A 23,532-nucleotide genomic window follows, 5' to 3' on the forward strand; every position below is an offset into this window, starting at 1 on the left:
TAAGGTCATTATGAACTACCTCCTGAATTTCTATTGATCCTTCTACTGAAGTAGTTTACTTCACTTCCTTTTTGTCCCTGTTGGAAATGTTATTGCAGTTGTGAGAAGCGAATTAGGGGCTGTTAAGTGGACTGGCTCAAATCCCCTGGCCAGACGGCAAGGGATTTGGACTGGCTCATTACCTTACCTTCATTAGTAGCCTTCTCCAAATTCTTAGCAGTCAAAATGAGGCCAAGAGTATGAAGCCCGATTACTCGGTTGTACTCTCACTGATTGTACACATTCACTTCTCAGGATGTGGTGCCCCACCCCCACCCCAAGCTCCAGAAGGGATGGTCAGAAAAGAGCTCATTATTAAGCTAGTCCATAGAAGAGCTCATAATGCTGCCATGCAGAATCAAAGAATCACAGGAGAGCACTATCTACTCAAAGGTCCGCCTTATCTCCCCCAACAGATCTTCATTTCTTCAGCATGCCCAATTTCCTAAGAGATCAAATCCTAGAATTTGTGAGCCTAAACGAAATTCACACACAACTTCAGCTTCTGCCTAAATACATGGATTTTTGACCACTCATATCTCAAAGTAATTTTTAAGTCATTTAAAGCTAAAAGCCAATCTGTATGACTTTCTTTTCAGTTTTATATGTGAGTGTAAAACACAATAGCGCAGTCATATATTTGGCATTAACTCTTACCAGCCACAAAAAATGTGGGTCAATATTGGATTTTCCAAAGTTGTCTAAATAAGACTGGGTTTATCAAAACTTGCCAGTTGCTTTCAAGTGAACACAGCATGTTGGCGGAAATAAAATGTAATGTCTACAAGACAGAAAATAGGTCAGCACTGTGCAAAAGTAAACTTGTCAGTGAGATCGATACGAACCTACAAGTTAATGGGGGTATTAGAATTTCTTTACAATAAGGGATGTGCAGGGTAGAGTCAAAACACGATTGTAGCATTTATTCACTTGCGAAAAGCAAAGGACATACTTAAATATTATTTTTTGTATCCTTAATGAAAGGCACTGCTTTTTAATTTGGAATATTTATATGTAAGCACAGTTTTAATTGATAGAATATCATAGTAAATTAAATTCTGCTTCATTTGCTCAGTTTTTAGCAACATAAAAAGTAAGAAAAAAGGGGGGTAATGATCCAACATCATAAAATTTCAGAAATATCATGAAGTCCTTCATTAGCTTTCTCTATGTTATATTTCAGAGAATTTGACATTGTGGATGAAATCGGTAAAAATTTTTGAAGGAAAAAAACAATAACAGAAAGACCTTTCTTGGGGCTTCTCATTGCATTTATTTAAAATTTTTAAAAACGTACATCACTTTTTGAATACATAAAATGCCAGTGCTCTGCAACAGTTTTGTTACTGCATCTTTCAACTAAAAAAAGGAAGGAAAAAAAAAGGAAGAATACATTCAAAAAGGCCAGGCTGTTCTGCTTACGCACGGGCAGCGGCTTTGGAAAGCTCCAGCCTACACTGTGTCTGTTCAGAGGCATTGCCGATCATCAATCAGCTATCAATGAAAAGTTGCACAGAAAGCATTAAAGGATACAAAGAACAACTTGGTGGGGAGCAGGAAAGGAATGGGAAATTAAGAAAAATGCCATATATGCTCTTAGGGTGGGAGTGGACTCAGGTGGAAGTAAGCATGAAGACTGATGTTGTCAGAAACTAGATTTATGGGAAAAGACGGAAGAAACCAAAGTATCATGTTTGGCACACTATATTTTGTGTGTGTGTGTGTGCGCGCGCATATGCACGTCCACTTCCAAGTTTCTGCTTTACTTTCTGAGAGAAATGTAACAAAACTGAGGTAGAAATGAATGCGGGAGCACTACAGTCCAGAAGATTGCAAAATGAGAAGCAAAATTGCACTGACAAGAGAGGAGTCAGAAAGAAGGAGAGGGGATATAGACGTTCTTTGTGGATATATATAAGTTGGTTGGTTGTTTTTTGTATTTATTTGCTTGTTTGCTTGTTTTGGTTGCTATCTTCTGCATTCTATCAAACAGCACGGCAAGCCTATAAGCTAGATTAGTGAATAGAATGACACCATTCCCAGCAGTTTTAAGAGAGAACTTGCAAACCACCACCACCACCACTCCCACCTGCACCGTAACAGGCAGTCCTAGATTGTAGGTGCTGTGACTTTCAGGGTCCCAGACAGGTCTTGTGGCTGACTGTTCTAGACGCTAACTCAAACGGAATAAGTAGCTTTCCATTAACCAGTGTACCTTTTAAAAACATTTTCACTTCATTATCAAGGAGCAATGTACGAAGAACTCTTGCAGTTACTGACATAAAGAATTACTCTGCTCTGGTTAATTCCCCATCATTAGTAAAAGAACCTTTCCTTTTTTTTAAATCCTTCCATTTCTACTTTAAATTGTAAATATTCAGTTGTATCACATGTCAGTATTTTTCTGGATACATTCAAAGTAATTTTCCTTGCTATTTTCCAATTGTTGAGGTAAACATACATTTTCATATAAAGTAACATTGAAGCCTGTCCCATTACTCTCAGCAGTACATAGTGCTTTCAACACATTCCTTTGAGGTACTGTACAAATCACAATCGCTTTCCTGAGTTTTTGCAGACAAGAACATTAAAAGAAATGAACTGCAGAAATTAAGGTCCAGATTACCGTTACCCTGTTTTACCTGTTCTTAGTTTAATACTGCAGAACAGACAGGATTGAGGAATACTGTTGCTCTTAAAATGGCAAAAATCTGGTTTTCTGTCGTAACACAACCGTTCATCTCTTTAGTCCAATAATGTTTGAAGTTAAAGCTCTTTATATTAGCACATGCCACCAATGTAATTGTGAGGCAAACAAAAAAATAAAGCACCACTCCAGGCACTTGACAGCAACTAAATCTCGAGAACAGCAGAATGGAATCAACACACGAGGTTCATGTCCTTCTGAAATCAACACACTTGCACCTTGCTCCTTGGTGAGTGTTGTCTAGCTTGAACCGTACTGAGCATCAACAGATGCTTTCTGTCATCTGGGGCTTTCAAATCAGAAGCTCTCATTTGATGCATTTTTCCTCCAAATTTACCCGGACTCTAAAGATGCAACTTAATCGTCATCTTCCCCAGTACCCTTTGTGATTTAAACACTACTGGAAAGGGCTCTCTACCCTATGTAGCAGGTTTTATGTGTGTGTGCCAACATTCATCACTTTTTTTTTTTTAAAGAAGTTATCACTGACTGCAACCAAACATTTTGTTCCATTCAACATACATATCAAGCTCTTTTTGAGATATGCTAGGCTGAATCTTGCAGAAAGCATTTTCAAAGTCTTGATATGTAACGGGTCTCAACTGGCTGGGCATAATGGCTGAAAGGTCTGTGGCTGGCATGGCATGGAGGGGGCCCACTGCCGCTTCCTGACACAAATGAGCCACGTCTACTCCAGAAAAGCCTTCTGTGCGCTGGACGAGCAGTGCAAACTCCTTGTCATTGAGACAGTAATTGTGCTGTGAGAGCAGTTGTACTATTATCTGGTGCCTCGCTGTGCTGTCAGGAAGTGGAATTAAAAGTCGTTTCATGAAGTACCTCCGAAGAGATTCATCTATTTCTTCTGGTTTACTGGTGGCACAAATTACTACAATTTGGTCCTCAGCCGAAGTTAGTACAGTGTCCAGCTGCATCAGAAATTCGGTTCTCATCCGACTGACTGGACTGTGTTCCTCACTCACTTGAGAGGAGAGAAGCATGTCAATGTCACTGACAAAAATCACCGAGGGCTGGCGACACCTGGCCACAAGAAAAGAGGCATGGATAATCTTCTCTGCTTCTCCTAACCACTTGGCGACTAGCCCAGAACCGGCGATTTTGAAAAATGTGGCCCCTAGCTGACTCGCTATGCATCTGCCCAATAATGTTTTGCCTGTTCCCCGAGGTCCAAATAAAAGGATGCTCCGAGGTAAGGCCGTTAGTCCACTGAATGCATCTGACCTCAACACTGGCCATAAAACCTCCTCTTTAATGACAGCCTTTACCAGGTCGAGACCAGCAATGTCATTCCAGTCCACTGGCGGTCCTTGGGTGATAATCTCATTGGTTACCAGGTCGATGAGGTGCGTGTCAGTGTTCTTCAGTTGCTCGTCCACAGAGTGGTTGGATGAGGTAGCTGCACGGAGTCCAGGGCCTTGCATTGGGTGAGAGAGGAGCTGCCTGTGCTCATCCCCATGCTCACTCATTACTGGCGATGTGTACTTCCCAAAGGATTCACTGGATCTTGATCCCAATGAATTTTTAGCAGTACTGTAGGAAGGAGGGGTCAGAGCCCTACTGGACTGGCTGCTAAATTTCCTTTGCTGTTCAGAGGACATTAGCTGCTTCGTTGGCTTAAATGCTAAGGATGATGTTTCAGCACTTCTGTCAAAGCCATTCCCCCGATTTGAGTTTGAAATGCTGTTGTCGGGCATTCTGTACATAGGACTCTGTGTAGATCTCTGTTGGCCATAGCTGTAATTTCCATAACTGGAGTCCATATCTCCTTGCCCTGCCATATAGAAAGCTTTCCTTTTGAGAGAACTTGCTGAACTGTTGGTCAGAGCCGAGGGTGCAATAGGTGTCAAACCATGACCCTGGTAGGTGTAGCCAGGAACAGTGGTGGGGGGCAAGGGGGTAGGAGCAGGAATTCCTGAAGGCAGGTATGCTGAAGGAGGAGGGGGTGCCCCCCCAGGGCTGTACCCAGATCCCACAGCAGTCTGAGGAGGATAGCTAGCAGAGGGATAGCTGTAACTGGAGAGGTTAGAAGTCCCATTGTAGCCTGGGACCAGGGCTGGTGGCGGAGGAGGTGGTGGTGGCGGCTGGAGGAGCCCAGAGCTATGCAAAGGGGATGGATGAGGTGAAGGAAGTGCAGGTGCTGGCTGACTACTGTAAGTAGAATGCAGATATGAGCCGTTGTATCCTGGGGCATATTCCTGAGACGGGAGCCCTGCATGAAGACTAGGTACAGTGTGGCTTCCACAGGTACTACTTGAATAACTAGGTTCTGTCAGGTTGCTGGCCACCCCAGGAGAGCTCCCTATACTTGCAGAGACATCTGCTGGAGGGAGGGCTGAACTGACTCCAGCTTTGCTGGCAGTGATAACATCCGGAACACAGTTCATAGGATAAACAGCTTCTGAATTCAAGGAAGGCTGCCAGGGTTCGCTTTCATTTTTCCGACCGTTCACTAGTCCTGATGGTGCATCTGAGTAGTTGCTGAGTACAGGTCGGTCCACAGGGCCTTCCAAAATGCCAGAATACTTCTCTGCATATTTTTTTAGTAGGTTGGATGCAGTCAGCGCAGATATGTCATCGTTCGCCCAGGCGTACTGATAAGTGCGCTGCAAATGACCTCTGTAGGCTTCCACTTTGTGGGCAGGAGACCGCGTGGTTGAGGTGATGTCAAAGTGCTGTTCTGGCCACTGGGCATGCTCTGGCGTCCACTGCATCTTCAAGCCTACAGATTTGGGGGGAAAAAAAGTTAATTTACTTAGATACTCATCAGAACTGTTACAAGCTTTTACCCCCAACTTCTTTTGTTACCTATTATTTTTCATTAATAAATCAACATTATAAAGGATTTCCACAATTTATAATGCCTAATATGATCTGTACAATATGTCCACTTTAAAATGGACTGAATTTCAGCCCTGTATAAAAAGTAAACTGAATTTAAACGCAAACTCTATAGAGGACCTAAAATTTTTCTCATTTTTAAGTAATAAGCAAATCTATTTCTGTTAAGCCTATCAAGTTACTTGCTACCCACACACGGAAACACGCATATATATATGTACACACACATTCCTGTCAAATTAGAATTCAATCACAGTTCTTACAGTAGACTATGCACACATTTTAAATACCTAGCACATGATAGCATTAACATGTGCACTATCTAGCTATTCTGTCTCTTCCCTTCACAGTTTCTGTTTTATATTTTAACCAATATAAAAATGAGACACAGCTGACAGATCACATCTAGGATACCTCTCTTATTTGGTACTGAACACCTAGTTAGCACAGTATAATGCTCCCTGCGCAGAACAATATGACACAGACATAGCAGGTCATTCCATAATCCAACTCTCATCTAAAGTGGTCCACGACAGTTTCAAATCTGCTTCGTGGAGTGCAGCAAAGCAATCTCGCAGGCAGCGCTCCATCGCTTTCATCGCACAAAGCCTACAACTCGGTATGAATTACAACTGGTTCCTCTCTGCCTCTCACTTCTGTTGTTGAGTCTCTGAAAAAAAAAAAAAAAACAAGCATCACTTGTCTGTCGGTCTTCTAGCTAGCGTTCTCCCTCCTCTTATAATCCTTCCCTCTGCCTTACAGCCTCCAAGGTACTAAGAGGGGAGACTGCACACACACATGGAGAGAGAGAAAGAGAGAGAATGAGAGGAAGGAAGGAAGGAAGGAAACAGAGGTGAGAGGGAAGATAAGAACAGAGAGAGAATCTGGATTCTAACTCTTTCAGTGTGTGGCACAAACTCGGGAGAGTACAACCAGATATCGAGACGCTACGGGTAATTCTATCATCTGCTTTTACTAATTGATTACTAATTGAAGCAAGGTGACTATGTGCAAACTATAAAACAAGAAGAGTTACTCATTTAACAGAAAAGACTGAGCAGTTAGAATCAGAGAATCATTTGAATTTTACAGCTTAAGGACACCTTAGAAATTACCTTATCTCACAGATTCGGGAAGCAGTCCCCAAAGGGATTTATAACGTACCCTGGAGGACTCATGTATAGTTAGTTACAGAGGAGCACTGGAAACCTGTTCTATTTCCTGGTGCTGGCTCATCCCATTCTAATCTCTGCTTGGTTCGCACACTTCCTACTCTGGTACAGCTATATTAAGCAGGACTCCTTAATCTCCTTTGTATTACCCAAAGTGAATTTTGCAAACTGTCTTGTGCCCTCTGGCAGAGATTCCTTGATAAGAAAGAGGCCTGGTCTAAATGAAGCATCTGTGGCATCAGCTCCCTTCTGAATTACTGCAGTCTATTTTGACAGCTCCTACCCCCTTCTGCTCTCCTCCTCCACCCCCTTTAGCTCTTCATTGCCTGACTCTGGCTTCTGACATGGCCAGCTTTGACTTACTGAGCTAAACTGAACATAGCACAGAGTTTGGTAACAGAATGGCATGTTGATTCCCTTCTGACTCCCTCTTCCTTGTTTGCAAAACCACTGCACCAGACACTGGAAGTTAATTAGCAGGATGATGCTGTGCTAATTGTGTTAATTTACAAGGTTTTAGTCAAAGAGAATCATGCCAGGGCTGGCACTGCTGTCATGCTTCCGACTTAATGATTAAGAAATACTGAAAACAAGGTGGGAAGGATTGCAGTAATTACACAATAAATGAATAAAGCAACAGGATTCATTTGCAAATATATTTTACTGCAGTTGTACTCATTTGCATTTGGATTTTTTAAAAGGATCCATGTAGATATTCATTTGCAAATCACCATCTCAGTTAAATTAAGTCTGAATGCTTCACAGTATAACATAATCAGGCATACATATATATATTTAGTAAAAATACTAACCTTACTTCTCTTGTATATGCAACAATTCTTCACTTTCCTTTCCCTCACTCTTCCCAAATCTTCATATTTTTCCCTTTTAAAACTCTATTTTTTAAAATAATCTGATCAATTGGAAAATAAAATATATTGTAAAATCCTGATGAAGTGCAGCTTGCATCATTTCACTCAGAGAAACTCCAGGGCTGAGTTCTAGGAAGAACTAGAGTGATATTCTTAATTGTTTCTGCTTTCTCAATCATCACTTTTTAAGGGGGAGGAAAACACACCACAAAATGGGTGAAATGACCGAAACCACACTTAAAGGGGAAAAGATGCAATTTTAATGAAGCAGTATTTCAGGAATCATACTTTCATTAAATTCAACTGGAAATTATTAAGAGCAAATCACCAGGAACCAATCGCAAGTAATCAGTATCTAAATTCTTCTGGTGTCATGGGATTTATTTCAAGCCTTATAAAAAGGGGAGAATATTAATGTTACTGCAATGTAGAACTGTCTAAAAGACCTACAAATTCATCAGTCCTGTAAATCATTTCCAGGGAATTTCTATTAGGATTTTTTTCTTTAAAAGATTATCAAAAATACAGAGTTGAGGAAATAAGAACACCCATATGCTATAAGTAGGAATTTGATTAGATTGATACAGAAGAAACATGTGAATAAATGTCTTGAAACAGGGTCTCAGGAAATAATTTAGGCGTCACAGGCAATGGAATTTACCACAAATACAACACAACACACACACACACACTCGTTAAAGGGCATGGCTTCCTTTCAGTTAGCTGAGCTAAGCCATTATTGGCATTAGTTAACAAACATAAATAATAAATACGATTTAAAAAAAATGCCCACTAAAAAAACCCAAAACTGCTTTAGATTTAGATAATTATTTAAAAAACAAAAAAAGGGCAACCTTCCACCTGTATTGGCTTAAAATTTTTCTTATAAATTAATCATTTGTAAAAAATATGCAAAAAATGATTTTAGTAAGTTATAATCATTGTAAAAGACAGGAATATAAAGTTTAAATAAAATAAGTTGGCCATTTTCACTGGGTATTTCTGCATAGTTTAGCTCTAACAAAGCTATGTAAATTTCAAAAGATTTCTAGTTCATCTGAAATTATTAAAATTATTTATTTGGAACAATTACTGGATACACCATTGCCTTTTGATTCTCATGCTATTTTTGGATGGGCTTACCAAGATAATTGAAAGTTTATTTACTGATGCATACTAAATAACAATAATCTTAGCAGGGCTGCAAAAGGGAAGATTGAGCTTTGATTAAATAACATTAAGGGAACAGAATTATTCACATCCCCTCAAAAACAAGTATTTATCCAGTGCTTTAAAATCATTATTTGCTAGTGTAAGTTAATAGTTAACCATAAGCTCGTTCTTAATTTTAGTAGGAGCTGAAGAAGCCAGTGATCAGGAGATTGTCCTGGCCTTGGGAGCGCTAAGAGCTTTTTCATCAGTTTCTTGAATTTTAAAAATAATTGGAAGTAGAACCAAAGTTGTTTGTGGTGGTGTTATTATTGTTTTGTTTATTGGTGGTGATATTTCTGATGTGAAGCGGAAGAAAAACGTAGAGCCAAATGTTCTTTGAATAAAAAATCCTGTTCCATTTGACTGAATTGCTGTAAGAAGCAGCATATGTGTGTCACTCAACTCAGAACCCAAATAAGAAGGTGGGTTTTAAAAACAGCTTTTATATGGTTTCTCTTTGGAATACGAAGAGAAAAACCTCAGAAACAATACTATTTTAACGGTATTAGAAACATAACCCCACTGCTGTTTAGAAATATTTTAAATAAGTTCAATAAAAATTCAGAAAACAGTGGAAAGTAAGAAAAATAGTTTTTAAAGATAACTGAAGAATTGTTCCAAAATGCCAATTTTTATTTTTGAAAGCATCAGAAAATTCTTAATATGGCTGGCAAATTTCACAATGCAATGTGGTTGTTTTTAAAATACGTAATTTAATACAAAATTGCTTTTAAGACAATTTAACCTAAGTGTCACACAAGAATGACAGATATCACAGTAAAAACCCTGAGCATTGTGCTGTTTTATTGTTATGGGCTGAATTTATGTATATGCAAATAAACAAGTCTATAGTTCCCATAAAACTGGACAGTTTGGATAACATTTTCCATTCTCATCATTACTGACCATTTTATAACTTAGGTTTAGTTACTAAACAGTTGCTGCCTTATTGCTTTACTTCCTCCATTTTGCTCTTTAACTATTTTGAAACAAAACAACTGTGGCATCCTTCAAAGTTCTGGCACAGCTTCCAAATGATAAAGAAACTGTTCTATAGAAAAGTGAAGGATAGGAAAACAACTTTCAGAATGGGAGGAAATTGGAAATAAAAGACTAAGCCTTCTAGAGTCTATTTTCACCCACATTCCTGGAAATATTAATCTAAGGCACTCACTACCCCACCCCCACCGGCACCCCAACACACGTGTGCGATTCAGCAGTTCATCAGGTCTAAAAAAACTGCTCTCTCCGAGGTTCCCATAGGGTAATTCTGGCTGCTAGGGACTCTGCCTTCATTTGTAGGTTTTTTCAGACTTCCTCAGGGCAGAGACCTGAGGCAAACACCTGCAGGCACGGCGGGCTTGCTTGCTGTGGGATAGCCGCACGGCACTCACACAAGCCTGCGCACATCACTACACCTCTTACACTCTTTTGGGCTGTTGTACCTCTAAACTTTTCATTCTTATTTTTTAAAAACTCTGATACCATATTTACCAAAGTTCTTTCTAGAAAACAGTCACTACTGGGGTAAATACAACAGAGTAATTATATTAGTTTACAGCCCGCTCAGCCTAATAATGCCGCAGATTCATCATGTCCTAGGTAGGAAATGGCAGAACCAACACATAGAGCAGTCAAAATTTCAAGTAGAGGGTAGCAGATCCATTGGCTAAAAATATAGGTTTCTGCGGTGAGGAACCTTCGGAGGGAGGGCCTGCAAACATCCTGGGACTACAAACTGGCCCTCTGCAATATCTGCTTATCCATATTCTTCAAGGGGAGTGAGGACCAAATGAAATGTTGGCGCGGGCTAGGCAGCAGTCTCCTGTTGTGTACCCACCCTCATCAGCCAAGAGGCCAACAGTACCTAGCAGTACCTGGTACTACTTGGACTAATTCACTTCATCTGAAACCTTCCTCAGTGCACTTCCTGATAATTCCTAGCCTATGTGTGATGTCATATCTAAATGTAACGGCAGGGGCAAAGCGAGAGGAAGCAGCACATAAATTACATGTTCTCTTTATTTAATTTGCTTCCATCTTTAGAACACCCAAAGTAGAAATCCTTTATAAGCTGAATATGATGTAGGGACTGTTCATTTTATTTAGTCAACAAATTGAGGGCCCACTATGTGTAAAGTCTGGTGGTTCAGTTCTAAGAAGTTAAGCCAAGGGAATCTGTTTACCAGGTGATGAAATGTTTCCAGCTCTGTCTTCTCTATTGTTTCACATTCTAAATTCTCTAAAATTAGACTCTTTGATTTTAGAGATGAAGGGAACTTTACAGTGACTCAGTCCCCAATCCAGGTAGCCTCGGTTAGAGTTTAGGACTTCACTTACCATGGTGTCCAATGGGTTGAATATTTCATCAAACACAGTGTCTTATTGAGAGGCATTGCTAGATTGTTGGGATAGAAAGGGACTGGGGGAAAGAATAAAGAAGGTTCTAGAATTCTGTTTGAAGAGTAAATATGCCAGGCTTGAGAATCAGAGCAAGTGGTTTGGCTCATGCCTTCACTTATTTGTTCTAATATTGGTGAAGTCACTTAACCACATCATACTCACTTTTCTCAGCTATAAAATGTGTACAAAAAGGGTATCATTTACTGGATTGTTATTAAAATTACCTAATGTAACGGTAAATGTGAAAATATTTTCCAAGTATGAACTGCTACCGAAATATTTATTATTCTTTTATTTTGAAAAAGCCAGAGATGCATTAAACACAAAACAAAACTGACTAGACAGAAAAAAAGTAAAGTCACTCCTAGAATTTATAAATCATTTTTCCTTCAACCTCAGGACAGCTACTGAAAAGGAAATTTTCCAGAGGGAATGCTGGTTATAAGAAAGGTATAGAAATTCTTTCATACTCAGCAAAACATGGAGCATGATCTCCTTAATCAAAAAGGTTTCAAAAATTCAAAATGTTTTCATAGTATTTTATATATGTTAATGTTATTTGTGACCTAATACTGTAGAGACCACCACCAAGAAACAAAGTACTTAGAGGTTTAAAACCAGTTAAGAATGATCTCAAAACCCTCAGTCTCAAAATAAGATATTCTAATTATATAGCAATACTGTCAAATGATTTTTCTCTTTAAATCACACTTTCACACCTCAAGATGCCAAATTATAATACATTTTGCAGCAAATTACTCCCTTCCCCCATTCCACCTCATTTGCATAAAGCACTCCTTTTTAACAATCATGAAGGCATTTCTGGCTAAATGGTCCTTAGTAAATATAGTTCAAATACCTCACCCTCTCATATAGAGAAATTGCCACCTGCCAGCCTGAGGGCCACATACAGCCTGTACCCATGTTTTGTTCAGCCAGCACAGGGTTTTAAAAATCAGTCAGCTTTATAGAAAATAATCTATATTTCCATATTTCCCATCTTTTCAAGATAAGCTGAATGATCTTACAATATTAGACTTCATTCTTGCCTGCCAACAGTTGGCTGAATCTGAGGACCAGCTGCTCCCTCTGGACACGGCATGCCCACTTTGTCATGGTGCCCCACTCACTATTCCAACCTCAGGTATTTTTATGGTACCTACTGGTCATGTCAGCAATTGAATTTATGACTTCACTCTGAAGCTTCAAGCTCTAGTTTTTTCACTTAAGTACATTTTCTTGAAAACTAGCAAGTATAGTACTCTAAACTTTTAAAAAAAAAAGTAGTCCATTTAGAAGAAAATTTTTCCAAATACTATTTATTATGTGCATTCCTGCCCTCTTAATCAGAGCACAGGGAAAATGATTGATATTTTTCTTGTTGATTGAGTGTCATTAGCACAACCACGTAGAATGATGAATAATGATTTCTTAAAAAAACTAGTTTCCAGATTGCTGTCGTTTCTATGTTTCCCCCTTTGATTTATCAGATATTTTTCCTAGCTATTTCCCATATGTCAATCTCCACCATTCCTAACATGCTCCTTTGAATATGCCATAGGTTCTGATACCACAAACCAAAACTTCATTTATAATAGCAAATCATCTCCTATTAGTCAATCACGAGTTTTAGGACATCTTTTGAGAGATTGTTTAAGTTACTTCAAAGTTATGCTTCTTAGATCGTATAGAAAGTTATTGGGGGGCTGATGTCTGGGTAAACAACTGATCTTGTCTTATACGTCATCATTGTGGGTGCAGTAAAAGCCTGTACTCAATTTTACCAGCACTAGGTCTCGGACTAGAAGGACAGGATATAAACTCTCCTGCAATTACATTTGTGGGTAGCTTATGATCTGAATCAGTTTCCCTAAAATGCATTAAATTTTATTCATAGCAACAAAATATTTACTCATCAAAACGTGACCAAATATAGAAATGACTATTTTCCCAATATTTCATACTGAGGATGAATCTTGGTATGCATGGGTCTGATGGGCCATCATTTTTAACATGCAACACATCTAGAAGAGGATGACTTGCATTTATGAGGCTGAATGCAGAAGCACTTAGGCAAAACAAATTACACTGATGAAAGAAATATCCCTTTTAGTCCACTGAACTTATATCCAATATATGATCAGGATGGTCAGCCTATCACTTAAAGCAACCTAGGAAATCATAGTCATAATTCAAATAGACACTTATTTTTCCCTGTGGGGGTCCTAAAATTTCCAGTACTTAAAGTATTCAAGTGAACATATAATCATGTTCAGAGAAAATCCATCTATTTTAAAATTATAATTTAGATTTATGGTTTTTCTTTTCTTATGGCTTTACAAAAGTTTACATGTAAAAATTTTTAAATAATAATCTAAATCAAGTAAAAAACAGTGTCCAAAAGTCTGTGTATATCCTACCATAATTAATTCAAAAGAATACATGCATATACATGGAATTAAAAATACAGAAATGACTCATACTCTGAATCTTAGTATTTAGTGTTAGGTGTCATCAACTACTGCAAAGGAAAGAGTTTGAGGGTTAGGAGGTAAGAGGACTGATTTACCCATGTTAAATCAAATGTTACTTTGTTTATTCTACCTCTGTGAATGATTTTAGACAGTTTATAATCAGTTTAAATAGTGCTTTGTAGTTAACCTTTCAGGTTGTTACTTTACCGCCTTTCGTTTCTCAGGCCCTCTCTTCCCCTTTTCCATATATGTTTTCAATCCATTAAGGCCACCTACCCTTCCCCCCAGTTCTTTTTGTGATACAAAGATCAACAGGACATACCACATCTATCCATAGGGACTGCCAGGGCTAATGAATATGTATGTTCTGTGTCACAACAGAGCACTCCCCTTGTTCTGCAGTATCAACCCTCTTATGTGTGTAAATAACAGGTGAGCTGTAGCGTGCAGGGATAAATGGGGTTAACACAACCTGGAGCCCCATGCTAGATTCATAGTATCCGGCCTGTATGACTGATCCAGAAAGAGAAATCGAATGCTGAAAGTATTGTGCATTTTCTATGTGTTTTGAATCTTTATTTTTAAAAAAGACTGCTGAGATGAAATTACCATCATCCTAAAAGTCTGAGGTTATTCCAACTGATTCTCAAGACTCTGTTGTGCCACATAAAATAAATTTGCACTTTTAATTAACACAAGCCGGGCATGGTACCAACCTTGAATTATGACACGGCTGGTTAATTTCCTCGGTCACAATCCTAAAATGTTATGTTAATCATTAGGTGTACATATAGCTATTTGTAAGTAGTTATTTGTTTGTGTGTATTCTATTTCAAGTATATAAATGCAAAGCTCAATTTAGTTATATTTAAACTTAACTATATTCATTTTTGCCCAAAACACCATGCTGACAAGGGTCAATAAACAAATTCAGAATCTCCCAAGCCCCACGACCTGTGTGAGATGGAATCTGCATTCATCCTCTTTTCTGTGTTCCTCTGGAACCTTACTCTAAAAAGACAGTTTACATAAAACAAAATAGATAATTAAGGCTGCTTATTTAAGATTGAAGGTTCTTTCATATAATTAGACAAAGGAGTAAGAATATTATTTACATATAAGTATACAACTCTTCAACCATTCTCCTTAAAAACTCTTTGCTTAAGGTGACTGTAAAATGTGCAAAGCCCAGACAAAATTTGTTTAGGTTATTTATGCATTTTTCTCTTTTTGGAAATTCGTGCATTAATTTTTAATGCAATAGCAAAATAGTGTCTTGGACTTTGATAAAAATATTCTATAGTCAGGGCTGGGTGACATAGTGCATTAATTCAGTGTCCTTCACTCCTGGGACCTGTGTATAATTTAGTCCGGGCTGAAGAAAATAACTTTGATCTGAAGGCAGTAGAAAAAGCTACATATGAAATGAGTTTTGGTAAGTTTAGTGTTGTTTCTTCCATATAAGATGATGTATGATGACAAACTGCTTTAGAATACAATCAACACAGTCCAGGATTAAAAGTGAAGAGCTCTTAGCAACAACAGTAGTTTCCTCACTTCTCCATTCTCCCTGCCCAGCCCCATTCTCTGGTCTGGTGAAATAAACCTGAGCACCACCTATCATTGGGATGCTCTAATTTCCAGATAAACAGAACATTGTTAAAGTGCAGTGTGAATGACAGTCCAGCCATTAGCGCTGTTGGCTCTTCCATTTGTAAAAACAAAGAATGCTGCATAATGAGACAGAAGCAGAAGAGAGGATATCAGCTGATCCTCAAAGAAAGTGGCATTTCCTGTCCCAGAGGGGGTGCCCAACAACCTAATCCTTGGGGAAATGCTAACAATAGAGGGACCACAGTAAAGAAATTGTTTCTTCAGATTCCATCTTGGTTGTGCTCTCTCTGTAATATTTAACTGCACAATTTCATCTATTGTTATGATAGACAGTGCCATTCTGTTAAAAAAAAAAAGTTTAGGCTTTGGCTGAATTGAATAAAATATTTGAACTAGTGACATGGATCACATGAAATACAGATCCCCTTTCTTTTGCTTATAATTTTACAATTAATTCCAATCCAACTCTCTTCTGTTGTGAATAAACATGGCTTACTTTGTCTCTAATATAGCAGTTACCAATAAAGTTGTTCTCAATACTGTCAGTAGAGTTAAAAGCTATAAGGATGTTACTTCCATATGGTCTAAACTATTCCATAATTTTATACTCCTTATTGATGCTCATGAACTATTTTATTGGCCTCCTTAGTTACGGATACGCTCCAGTATTTTAAGGAAAAGGGAGATTTTTCCAGTCACATTTTTAAATTAGCAGGTAATTTGAAAGAAACTTAATTCTAAATTTGCTAGTTTTTGTTGTTTATGTTAAAAGAGTAAATAAGTCAAATCTTTCTGCTGTGTCTTCAAATTATGTGCATTCTATTTCCACAAAGTCCTTAAACGACAGGAAAACCAGAACCCTGCAGGTAATACACGCAGCTTGCACAGAAAAATCAAATCGAGGGGCCTGCATGTGTGTATGTACGTGTTATGTCTGTGGCTGCAGAAAGGACAGAGGAAATGGGAGAAAAATGACAGAGAGAAGGAAAAGAGATTTTTAAAATTGCTTTTATCCTAAAAAATGATCTGCTTTACTAGCTTTATTATTAATAACATCAGAACTCAAAGCACATTCTAAATTATTTAACTATCATGTTCACAACATATTTTTATCAAAAGTAAGCATTATTTGAGGTTTTCTTTAGCTATATACTTATTATTTGTGGCTCGAACCAAGTTATATACCTCAAAAAGTTTCCCTACTTATAAAACTTAAAAGCTTTATTAATGATCCCAAAACATACTAGGAACACTCTTTTCCTTAATTGAGTACTCAATATCAAGGCGGTCTGGGTTTATGTGTATAAAGTTTTCTTCAAAGAGGAAACCTAATAATTTTATTACATATCAACACATTTTCTCAATTGCATACAAAAAGAAACACACTTATCAGAATCATTTGAAATGAAATGCTTACAAAAAACCTTGAAAAGCAAATAATCAAACTATGTTATAAACAGGTTACTTAGGAAAGCACCCCAATTGCTAATTTAGAATCGTTTTTGTCTTTTCTATACAAAAGGTTTTTTTTACTTTTAACAGAAAAGAGAATTCACAGAATTAATGATGAACCGTGGGTCTAAAAGCACATTCTTACTCACTGAATTGACATACCTGGAGCTAGTCTCCTTTTAAGTAAATCTTTTGAAAGTATCCAAATGCCCACGAGAGTACTATAATTTCGTTTTAATTTGGCTTTCAGTCTTAGGGAATGACATGATCACTCAGCCAGCTTGTGAGGTTTTTCAGGTGAGAATGTTTTATTGTGCCCACCTTTTCTTATGCTTCTACATCCAGCCACTGTTTTCGTCTTTTACTTAGAAATTATTTTTTCCCGTTCAGTGTTAAATGATATTATACTTTAAAAAAGAATCTATTCAGAAAATATAGCATAAAATAGTGGCCATAGCTCCCAGAAGCATTAAAATGTTACTACAGTACCCGAATGACAGCAGTGACAGCTTAATCACTTAAAGGCTTTTTACATTAATAATTTTTTTCTTTCAATTTGAGCAGTAATATTCAGGCATAATTTAATAGGAGGTTAGCTGCTAAATGCAGCTAAATAACATACTTTTTTAAACATCAAATCAAGTTTTGTGTCTAACAAACATTCCTTTACACTTTCTGAAATTTTAGTGCACATTCATAAAGCTTGGTTTCTTTTATTTTTTTCCCCCTCCCCACATATATATTTTTTAAAAATATCGGTCTGGTAATTAGCATGCATAGTCCAACAGCTGCCTGTATTGTTATGATTTTAAGTAGAAGATCCATGGATAAAACATAATTGAAAGGTGAGCCTATTAATCTGGAGAATAACCTCCACAAGCCAAATACGAATGAATCATTTTTAAGTTTCCACCTCATTTATAGCTTTATATTCCTAAGGAAAAAAGAAATAATAAAGCAGAGAGAAACTAAAGGTGACCTTATTTAGACATATTAGTCAAGGCAGCCTTTGCTGTTTTTAAGCAAACACAATTGTGACTCCACTTTGTCCATCCAGGTTTCCAGTGTGTAAATTGGATGATGACTTGGACAATTCTCTCTTCATTAGTGAACTGTGGAAAGGAAATATAAAGGTGGCTTTTTATTTTTTAAACTCTGCAGTGTCTTGTAGCCAGATGCCAAAGCATCAAGGAAATATATCTATACATATATTTCTTTTTACTTTTTTATTTTTTGCTAGACAAGCTGTCGTAATTGAAATGAAGTCTAATCAGACTCATTACTGTTTTCAGCAATTTGCACCACCAAAGATGCTTATTAGGTAACTGTGTTTAATAAACCACTCTTTAGAAAAATACCAGTAATGAGCTCTTAACAGCCAATCTTTAGCGTGAATGTAATGTGAAAAGTGTTCCTAGCACTGAATAGATTTTCACATTTAGTAGTGTCATAATTAAGCTCCATGAATTGGTTGCTGTGATGTTAGATTTATTATAATAATCTTATTTTTTTCTATTTTAAATATACTTGGAAATATAGTCATCTTTTATTAGAGGTGGATTATATTCATAGTAAAGCAAATTTTAGGCTAGTGCCAAGCTGTTCAAAAGGTTTTTCAACTGAGGATTTGTTAACAAATGATAAGCAAGGATTTTATAACTGATAATTGATGCTGGCTGTCAAGTCTTCCCTCATCAGCATCCCAATACCTCAGAAAAAAGTCTTCCTGTCATTTGATTACATATGAAAAGTTACCCAAGATATAAATATATTGTAATCATTGAGAGGAAAAATTGCATTTCTGTCACTAGGCTAAAACGTGGAAAAAAATGGACATTCTGAAAGGAATATTTGAAGAAATGTTAGCCTTTCCTAATAGCAGCTATAAGTAAAATTATATTGCTTCATTAGATATTGCTCTTAAAAATGTGAATACTCTTTTCCTCCTTGATTATTCCTTTTTTAAGCACTATTTACTAAGATCTTAACATTAAAGGACAGTATTGTGGATATATATTATTTATATGCACTAAGGGTGGTCATGAGAGTTAGTCAGGCTTCTTATTGATAAGAGCAAAACATGTTACATACCTCTAAGGAGAGGATTTATTTCCATGCAAGATGATGCACATGCTGAAATAAGTATATATCTATAGAGTCTATATTGATTAATCTATCAACAGAGCATATCCTGAGCATTGTCATCTATATAATAATTGCCATATATATAATAATTATGCAGAAGGAATTGAAAATATTCTTTTGAGAACATCTAAGTAAGACATAGGAAGCTCTTGAGATTGTAATCATGAAATGTCTCACGAAATAAGATAAATGTTTTGTTTGCTAAAAGCAACCCAAAAGATAAAATCAGCTTTGAGATGAGATTCTGCACATTTTGAAACAGGTCCATAAAGATAATCAATAAGTGAAAAAGTACAAAAATAACAAGAGACCAAGAGTTTATATCCATTCATAATAAAATGTTAAGAAGGATTCTGTTACTGAATGATTCCTCTCCCAATACACTCTCATTTCTTCTAACCTCAAGCTTCATGACTCCTAATTGGAGCCAATAAGCCTCCATAACTGTTTTCAGCTTACTGAATCAATAGGGCTATAAGAACGGAGACTGTCAAATTAATGGCTTGTTTCATCTGATTTTGTGGAATGCACTTCTTTGCATTACAAAGTAGAGAAGAAACCAAACTCATTCCCTTGTGACTTCATATAGCTTTAAGATCAAAATATCGTCCTGTTTCTTTAAATCTTGACTGAATTCGTATTCAGAACCACAAAAATAAAAAGCCAGTGCATAAAACTACTGGAAACCTATATTCTACATCCTTAAATGACTCATACTTAACAGAATCTAAGAGAGTTCCTTTCTTATTACCTCTGGAATGCCTTATCATAACCTTGAATAACTTCATTTATGAATCATAGAATTTATGAATGTTTTATAAAAGAAAATGAATGTTTTGTACACTTGCATGTATTACTAAAGCTCGGAGGCTCTAGGATGTCCAATAATAGTAATAATAACAATAATAATGATAAATACAAATCATTCTTTTGGTGAACTATCAAAATAACTTTCTATAATGATGAAACTATAGTTTTAGTTACAAATTTTAATTAAGAATTGAGTACTTATTTAATAGATATTTTACCTAGTTCTAACCTTGAGTTATAGCAAGTTGGCAGGATTTGCCTTGGTCTTCATTTCTAATTTGAGAAACACAAGCTAGGGAGCATGGATATAAGCATAGAAGAGATTCTAATGCAGAAAATAAGCAGCACATAAATATATATTATCATGTAAATACAAGATATGGGTAATAGGACATCATAACATGGCAGCCAGCGGTAAGAGGAAGACTTATCAGGTAAGACTTTTTGGAGAAGTGGGTTTCAAACTTCAGCTTTTGGCCATACCGTTTAGACACTGATTGGTCTGAAGATGCAGAGAAATCACATACCTAAGCTTGCAAATAATTTTGAAAAGAATTAGGGCTCATTAATCCTTACAATTTTCAAGGACCCACAACACCTAGCATCAGCCTTATCATTCTTAGTGCCCTGCTCAATTTTATCATTTGCCATATTCCTGAGCTAAAAGGGCTTACAGTGAATATCCTTCCACGTAACAAACAAACAAGCAAGCAAGCAAACAAAAATGAAAACTGAAAAAATTCCATCTCTTTTACTTAGGCCTCAAATTCTTTTAGGTTTACTCCAACTCCTGCCCCCCACCCCCCCACCCCCCAACCTCCTTTTGGCTCTGGCACATGGGCTGGCAAATTATTTTCTCTCTTTTCCTTCCCTCTTTTCTTCCTGTTTTCAAGTAGTTTGTCAATTATGAGAAAATAGGTTACAGAGAAAATGTACTTCAAGTCTCAAAACTGGAATCCTAAAAAAAAATCTTATTTGAACCTCTCAATCTTAACTTTTGTTGTCACTAGAAAAAATAAATAAGACCAGTTGGCTGAACTGTTTAAAATATGATAATAATATTTATGCTCTAACAACATCTGAGTGCCTACTAGTACTTGGGAGCCTCTGCCCTAAGTGCTAGGAAATAGAGCTCCCTGCTCTGACGGAACAGATAGTCTATCTTTAGTGGTGACTTAACAACGAAAACATTTTGTTCTAAATCTGGTAGGGAGAGATGGCTATATAGAGGAGTCAATAGTCAAGGTGTATCTTGAAAGCTGAATAGAATTTCAGCAATTAGAAGAGACAGAGATGAGTTTTCCTGCCTGGGACAAAATTCAGTCAAAATCCCAGATGATGCTAAGTATACCTGGCACATTTGGGAAACAGGGTAGCTTGGTATGGTTAGAAGACAGGAGGGAGATACATGTCTATGCATAGGGTGGGATGACGGTAGTGATAAAGCTTGAATTCAGATTGCAAAGGGACTCGAATGTTTGGACTTCATCCTACTGCCAATATAAAGTGCTGCCCTCATCTGTTCTTTGGAAATATATCAATAAAAACAATATACAGGACAGAATAGGGGAGAAAAGGCTAGAAATTGGGCCCTGAACTTTAGCAAAAAGAAGAGAAAAATAGACACAGAATAAAAAAGATGGGTTGACCAATTAGGTTTGGAAGATGAAGAGGAAAGGGGCCATTCAAAGGACATGATATAAAAATAGAAATATTTGTGAGATATCGTCAGATAGTTAAGAGATTATAGTGGATATTACATTTAATTCTCCGAAAGCCAAGTAAGGAATTGTTATTCCCTTTTATATATGATTAAACAGGTCCCATGAATCTAAAGAACTTTCTCAAGGCTATCCCAGAGCTAGTGTTACAACCTGGATCATGTGACACAAAATTACTATCCTTCGTATCTCCTTGGAGAACTTCTCCAAAGGTTTTAGCTTGTACAATCAATGAGTTGGCCACTGGAAGGTCCCATCTTTCCATGGGAGAGAAGTCAAAACTCTACAAGGATGTTTAGGAATCATGAGCATATGGGAATTCACTGAAATTATGGTAATGAAAGACACAGCAGAGAGAAAGTGTGTAGAATGAGATGAGAATGGAAATCTTGAGTTAAAGTAACATTTAAGGAGTAGGCAATGGAATTGAGAGGGCATTTGCAGAATAGAAAGTGAAACAGAGAGGAAGAAAGAATATGCTGTTGGGAAAGACAAGTGAGGAAGGATTTTCAAGGACATAGTGTTTAATAGTAGCACATGCATCAGAGAAGCTAAGTAGGATTAGGAGAGAAAATAGGCAATTAGGAGGCTAAAGATATGCGAGAGAGTAATATCAGTAGAGTGGTGGGATCAGAGCCATGGTGAGTGGGTTATGGAGGAAATGGGTTGTGAGAAAGTGACAGGGAATTTTCCTCATTGCTAAACATCTAATAAACATGAACAGCAGTTTATGGAGTGAAGAAGAATTGAGGCAAGGGATTTCCTTTTTAAGGGATATGGGGAAAATCTAATCATTACCCTAGACCAAAGGTCAGCAACCTATGACCAGTAGGCCGAATCCAGTGTGACATCTTCCTTGTAAAAAAATTAGTATTGGAACACAGTCACACCATTCATTTATTTATTGTCTGTGATTGCTTTCTAGCTACAGGCAGAGATGAGAAGTTGGGGCAGAGACCACATGGCCCAGAAAGCTAAAAGTATTTACCATCTAGCCCTTTACAGAAAATGCCTGCCAACCTTGCTCTAGGCTGAGGAGAAAATGAAAATACAACACTGTATGTGTGGGGCATGGGTGGAAATTGATGGAACAGAGCCACCAAGAAGACAGAAAGAGACAGAATGAAGGGCACGCACGTTTCAGACAAATATTGGGGAAAACGAGGGGCATCTCTTTGTTTGAGATGCATGGGAAGGAGTTTAAAGATAGGTGGAGTATATTTGACCTCTGGATCCCCTTTTGTTTCCCTGAAGACATCTTTAGGAGTCAATTATTCCTTCTATCCTCCTTTAAGCCAGACAGTAGACCCATGTTCCATGTCCTGTTCCATCGTCTATTGACTACCCTTAATCCCAGTCGGGTGCAAACCCTGGTCACAAGGAGGCATAGGATGAAAGAGAGTGTGGGAGGATCAAGACAAATGCATAATTACCACTAGAAAGTCACCACACGCAAACCATAGAGCATAATAGTGCTGTCACTGTATACAAGAAGGAACAGCCCTGGAAAACTAGGCCTAATTGAAGACTGCATCCCAGTGGTGGCAAAGATTTCTATTATAAGAAGGGTGATAACTGGTAGTTATTACTAAAATATTTGGTAGTTATTACTAAAAGATTTAGTAAGACTTTCAACTTTCAGGAAGACTTAGAGCTTTCAAAGAAATACGTGAAGCTATATGGAAAGAAATTACTACCAAAAGAATTCTTATTGTCTCTCCCCTCAAATCTCACTCCATTTAGAACTTATCAAAAATCAGAAAATGTACGTGTAACATTAACCAGGGATCTGATTTTCTTTACACTCCTCTCTGCCCCAAACACAAACACATCACTCTGTTTTCGTCCTCTTCCTCTTCATTTCATAAAGCAAGTAATTACCAGGTGCCAGCAAATTCTGCCTGTTGAGCAGCTTTGGGTCTTACTCATCTGAGTTTACTACTTGGGCTCTTTGTGGTAGGAGAGTTCTTCCAGGAGGGCAACTGTGGGAACTGGAGCTGGAGTTAAGAACAGTACTGGACAAATGCGCAGTTCATACTCATTTGACATTCGAAC

General features: G+C 37.4%; 1 protein-coding gene across 11 annotated transcripts in view; it reads right to left on the minus strand.

Moving 5' to 3' along the window:
* FIGN (fidgetin, microtubule severing factor) overlaps nucleotides 1–23,532 on the minus strand; it is a 126,674-nt gene that overhangs the window by 3,549 nt on the left and 99,593 nt on the right. For 5 of the 11 annotated variants that reach the window (XM_044768806.2, XM_044768803.2, XM_070508002.1 and 2 more), the window contains 2 exons: nucleotides 6,017–6,272; nucleotides 1–5,483 (listed from right to left, as the gene is read on the minus strand). The exon at nucleotides 1–5,483 is cut by the window's left edge and continues 3,549 nt beyond it. In XM_044768806.2, the coding sequence (XP_044624741.1) occupies nucleotides 3,229–5,483; nucleotides 6,017–6,119 (2,358 nt within the window). In that variant the 5' untranslated portion in view covers nucleotides 6,120–6,272 and the 3' untranslated portion in view covers nucleotides 1–3,228. Of the gene's footprint in view, nucleotides 5,484–6,016; nucleotides 6,273–17,780; nucleotides 17,914–23,532 lie in introns of all 11 variants that reach the window. The other 6 variants (XM_014860252.3, XM_014860233.3, XM_070508003.1 and 3 more) reach the window with 2 other exon arrangements.

The sequence above is a fragment of the Equus asinus genome, chromosome 4 (genome assembly GCF_041296235.1).
Source record: "Equus asinus isolate D_3611 breed Donkey chromosome 4, EquAss-T2T_v2, whole genome shotgun sequence".
Lineage (NCBI taxonomy): Eukaryota > Metazoa > Chordata > Mammalia > Perissodactyla > Equidae > Equus > Equus asinus.